Source organism: Pogona vitticeps, chromosome 2 (genome assembly GCF_051106095.1).
Source record: "Pogona vitticeps strain Pit_001003342236 chromosome 2, PviZW2.1, whole genome shotgun sequence".
Taxonomy (NCBI): domain Eukaryota; kingdom Metazoa; phylum Chordata; class Lepidosauria; order Squamata; family Agamidae; genus Pogona; species Pogona vitticeps.
In genome coordinates, this window is record NC_135784.1 from 91,722,613 (window position 1) to 91,728,612 (window position 6,000).

The 6,000-nt window shown below is 40.1% G+C and overlaps 1 protein-coding gene across 1 annotated transcript in view; it reads left to right on the forward strand.

The window, feature by feature from the left end:
* Positions 1-5,743, forward strand: part of LOC110080775 (LON peptidase N-terminal domain and RING finger protein 1) — a 47,659-nt gene extending 41,916 nt beyond the window's left edge. Inside the window, exon 12 of the mRNA XM_020796942.3 lies at positions 1,685-5,743. Coding sequence (XP_020652601.3) covers positions 1,685-1,849 — 165 coding nt within the window. The 3' untranslated portion in view covers positions 1,850-5,743. The remainder of the gene's footprint in view (positions 1-1,684) is intronic.
* Positions 5,744-6,000: the final 257 nt, after the last annotated feature.

Genomic DNA, 6,000 nt, shown 5'->3' on the forward strand with positions numbered 1-6,000 from the left:
CTCTGTAATTTAGATGATTTTTAATCAGCTAATGCATTTTAATTATTATTATTCAATTGTTTTTTAATTGTATAATTTATTGTTTTTAGTTTTACATGTTTTAATGCTGTGAGTCACCTTGAGTCTCCTAATGAGGAGAAAGGCAGTCTACAAATGACGCTAATTAATTAATATACTTTTAAAAATCCCTCTATTTTATCTTCTATATCCTAAGGAAGGCCGTGTAGTTTATAAAAGACCAAAAATGCATTGGCTTAATAGAATAAAGAGCATTTACTGTGGCATGCTGAGATATCTCTACCCAGACTTTTTCTGTGTGTATGTTTTGCTTCTTCTGCCATAATAACAGAGCTACAAGAAATAGCCCTTAGAAGGATTGATAGTTACCTCTAATTTCTTCTTCTTCTTCTTCTTCTTCTTCTTCTTCTTCTTCTTCTTCTTCTTCTTCTTCTTCTTCTTCTTCTTCTTCTTCTTCTTCTTCTTCTTCTTCTTCTTCTTCTACTACTACTACTACTACTACTACTACTACTACTACTACTATTACTACTACTACTACTACTACTACTACTAAAGGAGAAAGAATGTTCTCCAGGAGCATAAATACTAGAGATGGGGATGACTCGCCATTTTGGTGAGTCGTCCTGCTTTGTGATCCATCAAAGTTGATGAATCATAAAGCTCCCCCCCCCAATGAACTGACAAAGCAGAAATTTATTTGTAGATTCTACCCCTTGCCATGCCGCCGTGCCACTGCTTCCCCGCCGCTGCGCCCCCACTGCCCCCACCGTAGTCGCTGTGGTCTCCAGCTGGCCTCTGCAGCCATGGCCTGCAGTAAGGGACACTGGATGCCCTTTGCAAAGATGGTGGCTGCGGCTTCATTTAGGGTAGGGAAGCTGCAGCCTCCAACTTTGCAAAGGGCAGCCAGTATCCCTTACTGCAGGCTATGGCTGCGGAGGCCAGCTGGAAACTGCGGCAGTGGCGGCGGCGGCGGCGCTGGATGGTGGCAGCAGCTAAGGTAGGGAGAGTGAGTGGGTGGGGGATAGGCTGTGGGGGTGGGTGGCTATGGGGTGGGTGGCTGCCTGTCGGCTAGCCTTCCCTCTCTTCCTATGGGGGATAAATAAAAAATGGGGAAATAGTCATCCCTTTGTATCCATCAGGGTCTCTGAAACTGACAAATATGAAGGGATGAATATTTAACGAATCAGCAATTTTTCACAAATATCGCAATCCGTTTTTTTAGTCATCCCCATGTCTAATCATTACAATATATTGTTAACTGGCAAACTACATTGCCCCCTTAGTCCTATTGCTCTATCCATATCCTTGGTTATACTTAACCAAAAACAGTGCTGATTTCTCATGAAGACCAGTCTTGTGTAATCTTTTAGGTATTGTTCTGGCTCTGTTCCTTAATAATTTATTTTGATAGCAATTAACCACTCAGCCTATTCAGTTTAAAATGCTTATTAATGTTAATGGTATTGAAGATAATTAGTCATTTGCTTTGTATTAAAGAGTATATGATGATGGATGTTAAGTACTCAACTGGTGAAGGTATTCTCCCTCATACTACTGTACTCGGTATAATCTTGGCGTTGTCAAATTTGTTGCCCTCCCTTTGTCCCATTAAAACAGGTCTTTCCTCATATGGTGAGTTTATATCTTTTTCATGTTTTCCCACTAGGCATCTCCAGATGGGCCAGTTTGGTGTTGGTGGCTGATATCCGTCTTGCCTCTTGACCTGACCCGCAAATTGACACTCTTCTCTGATGTCTCTCTGAAGTCTCGCCTCACCCAGCTGAAACATATTTTGAATGTGATTCTGGAAAGTCGTGACTACAATAGCTAACTCTCTGACCTCCTTCCAAGAAAAATCACAGAAGGAACAAAGTGGATTTGTGCTGCATCGCCCACCACTTTTCTTTGTTGATCGGAGTTAAAGCCTTTACCTCTTCTGGTTCTTCTCTATTACTTCTCTGTGTTCCAGTTGTTTTGTTTTACAGACTTGACCTCAGCAATAGGCCACAAACCAGTAAACTGAAGCTAGTGTGCAGTGGTAGAAATATTCACTAGCAGTGGTGTACCGTCCACAGGAGATTTTTTTTCTTAACAGTCTTTATTTGGCCTTGAGAATGCGGTTTGTTTAAATGTGAAATCTGTCCCAGAAACCTGACTAATAATGCCCATCTTATCCTATGCGAGGAAATATCTCAGGAACTTAAAACCCCTCCCAGGGGGAAAAAATCTACAAATGCTAGAATGTTATCTTTTATTCTCATTTATCAGGACTTGTTTGGGATGATCTGAAACTGCAAAATACCTATTGTTCCGTTTTCATAACTTAAAACATTCTCCTGCAGCTGTTATTGTGGAATGGGGAAATATGCTGAAGTATGTCAGCAGCCAGCCACACACACACTTCTCAGTAGATAATAGGAACTTCACAGGAAATTATTTTGGATCAGGTGAGGGTTAATTGGCCTCCAGGTGCAAAAGACTTAATCCCAGTCACCCCTCCAAACAAGAGGAGGAGTTGTTGTTTGGGAGATCGGGCCATATGAGTCATGTAGTTTGGTCCATAGGTATTGTGAAGAAAATTGCTGGAGAATGAAGATGTAGATAGAATTACAACTATGTGACTATAAGGGACTAATGAACAACATTGCCAGAATGTTGGCCACACATCTCCCATGTAGCTAGGACCAGATCGTTCATGGTTAGAAAATGTGTAGCCTCCACAGAACTACAGAGAGAACAAAGTTGTGTAATTCTCTGTTGTGGGATAGAGTAAAGAGCTAAAAGATGAACTATGGTTTCAAATGGTGGAGTTATCTCATCTCTCTGCTCACAGTTGTTAAGTATCCCACCCTATTGATCTGCCCAGTTTTCTGAAGAAATTACATAAAGTACAAAAACATCTGAAAATACTATGAATCTTCTTGTGAAAGTCTTTGTACAAGGGAGATAGACATATACACGCATAGATGCAGTACAGGATCCTGCCTTACAAGGGCATGCAAGTCTGTACACATCTTCAGAATGTCATGGGACTCCATTCTTGCTGCAGAAGTTTAGTCCTACTGCTATTCTGGCGAGTATTAGAGAGTTCTTGACTCCTGACACCAAGAATATCACCTTGAGAGAACAACAATGCATTATGTCCTTTTATTGTGACTTTTGGCCCTGATTTCAAAGTTCTTTAGGAATCCGGCTCTGTTGTCATTGAGTGGTTCTTAAATGTTCCCCTAATACCGAGCATTGGCTTCATTTCCTGTTGGCCTTGTCCATGTTCACTTTCTTAAAAAGAAAAATTAAAACTTTTGTTGTAGGCTGATGAACCTTGTATTAAAAAAATACTGGGAGATTATCAACTGGAGCATAACTAGAGAAAATAATCTTTCTTTAGAGACAATGACAAAGGCGGGGGGGAGGGGAAGTGACTCACTTGCAGTTCAGTGAAAGCTACCTAGAAATTCAGCACTCTGAGAAAACATCTAGTAATGATTGCTTATTGTATTGTTGTACCAATACAATCAAATATTTGCTGTGCAATAGTTGATACACTGTTTTTCTAATATTGTAGATATGCTCACGAGACAGGTTTTGGGGTGGGTTTTTTTAATTTTAAATTTTGCCCTATGGGTTACCTAGAAGTCTTTTCTAGACTTGCCTTGAGATGTAACATGAAGGATTATGGACTGTGTAGTTGTCTTTAAACAGATAGAGGTTAATGCCTGTGAATTTTTGTGGTACTGCAAAGAGGCAGTACTCTGCCTTCAAGAGCACTAGAGACTCATGAGTTTTCCTTGGCCACATTTTTTTTATCTCTTCTTGCCAAGGTTTACAACTGTAAACAAACTCACATTTGTGATCAATAATTTCAGTTCATTGATGTCCCTTTTAGCTGAATTCATCAATGGCTATTCTCGTGACGTTTGGGCTGGGGATTGAGTTTTTGGTTTTTTAAATTTTCCCCTTCAGTTGTCGAAGCTCCACTTCGAAGCAGTGCAAGTCTCGGTGAATGGTAGCCCAGCAAATTTTTAAGATAACATTTGCTCTAAATGTAGAAGGGGTATTAAATATATGAATTTGAAATTTTGTTCTTCTTACTTCTGTACCATAATATAGTTTGGATAAGATTTTGAAAATCTTATCCAAGGGAGAGGGAAGTAATCAATGCTGCCGATGTTCCTGATCCTTTCTCGTGTGTTGCAGTAGAACAAATGATGTCAGCCTTGCCTCTTGGCACAGGAGATGGGTCCTAGGCTGGCGTATTCTGTTCATGCACTTTTTCTTATTCCTTTTCCATCCCCTATTTATTTGTAAACTTCTCAGGACAGATAGTTACACTAACATTGCATTAACTGCTTTGCAGGATTTTGGCACAGACTCTTATTAATCTTGGCCTCTTTCCCATTATCTTAAGCCCTTTTGTCAGCAGAAGATGATGTTATAAACATCTGTGCTTTTTAGTACAGACTACAGCTGGGATTCAGGGATCCCTGGAAAAGACCCTGATGTTGAGAAGGTGTGAAGGCAAGAGGAGAAGGGGACGACAGAGCACGAGATGGTTGGACAATGTCATCAAAGCTACCAACATGACTTTGACCCAACTCTGGGAGGCAGTGGAAGACAGGAGGGCCTGGCGTGCTCTGGTCCATGGGATTACGAAGAGTCTGACCTGAATTAACGACTAAGCAACAAATAGCTCAGATTCAGCAGTCTCTCTGCCTGTTTTGCTACCAGCTGTTCTTCAGTTTACTTACAAAATGGCATATTCTAAGGCACTTAAATCAAGCGATTCTTCTGCATAATGTGCATCATTAAGGGGAATAAGGAGCTTTAGAAACCAAAGATATTGAATGGTGGTTCAAAAGGATGGGACAAAGTTGGTTTATTCAGATGTGCACTTCCTTTTTATGTATTTAGTTTAGGGTTTGTTTTTTTAATTACTGGTTGGAATTAAATACTCGGGCAACTACATGGTGACTCCTTCAAATATGGTTGCTTGGCCATTGCAATCCAACTTTGCATCTCATGAAAGGAACTCTGGTTACCAGGACAATGAACATGACATCTTATGGGTATTTTGGTCTATTTGCATGGCCTCTAAACGATGGGTAAGGAGAAGACTGCCCACCCAGCAATTAGGCTGGGGTGGCGAGTGCTTCTGTGAATAAGGATGGAAGGGATTTTTTCTATTATGGAAGGGATTTACTGCTGCTGTTCCTTGCTTTGTGTGCTGTAGGGAATGGAAATATGAAGGGAGTATTTAAAGCCACTGACCATACGCACAGGTTTCTCTTCATTGGAAAGTGCCTCCCCCCCCCCCCCCAAGAGCTACTTCAGAGTCAGGCCAAGTTGTGGGAGAAGGGATTTAAAAACCTTTCCTTGACTCTCTCTAGTAATTAGCTTTAGTTGAGTTGCATAGTCAAACAGCAAAAAATAAAAAATAAATCCATCCTGCTCTTTTCTCTCTCTCTCTCTTTTTTAAAAAAACCTATAGGGATTCCATTCTCTTCTTTTTGTCAAAGTTATAGATGTGGATAGAGAAATTTGCACTCTGTCAGCTGCATGGTAACTGTTCCCTTTTTTTGTAACTTAGAAATGAGCTTTCTATTTCACCTGTTTAAAATGTGTTGGAGTTGCTCCACTTTGCTTGGAGTTTATTTGGATTTGTATCTTTTTATCCCCTTCTGCTCATTTTCTCCCCTGTCAAACTAATAAACTTTATATTTTTGAACACAGCATTCATGTATCTTTAATTTTCACAAGGTTTATACATATATTTCCTCAGGATTTTCTCAAAGACACTTACATTGAGTTTCAAAGAGTTTCATGTCCTGTACTTTCCTCCCAGTATTGTTTTGTCACAGCATTCAAAAATGTGTACTTATTCTACTTGCACTTTGAGTTACCTTGATGTCTATGTTCTCATGACAGGGAGACAATTTAAAGACACACTGGGAAACAAGAGGCAAGAAATGTTGCAATGAGCCG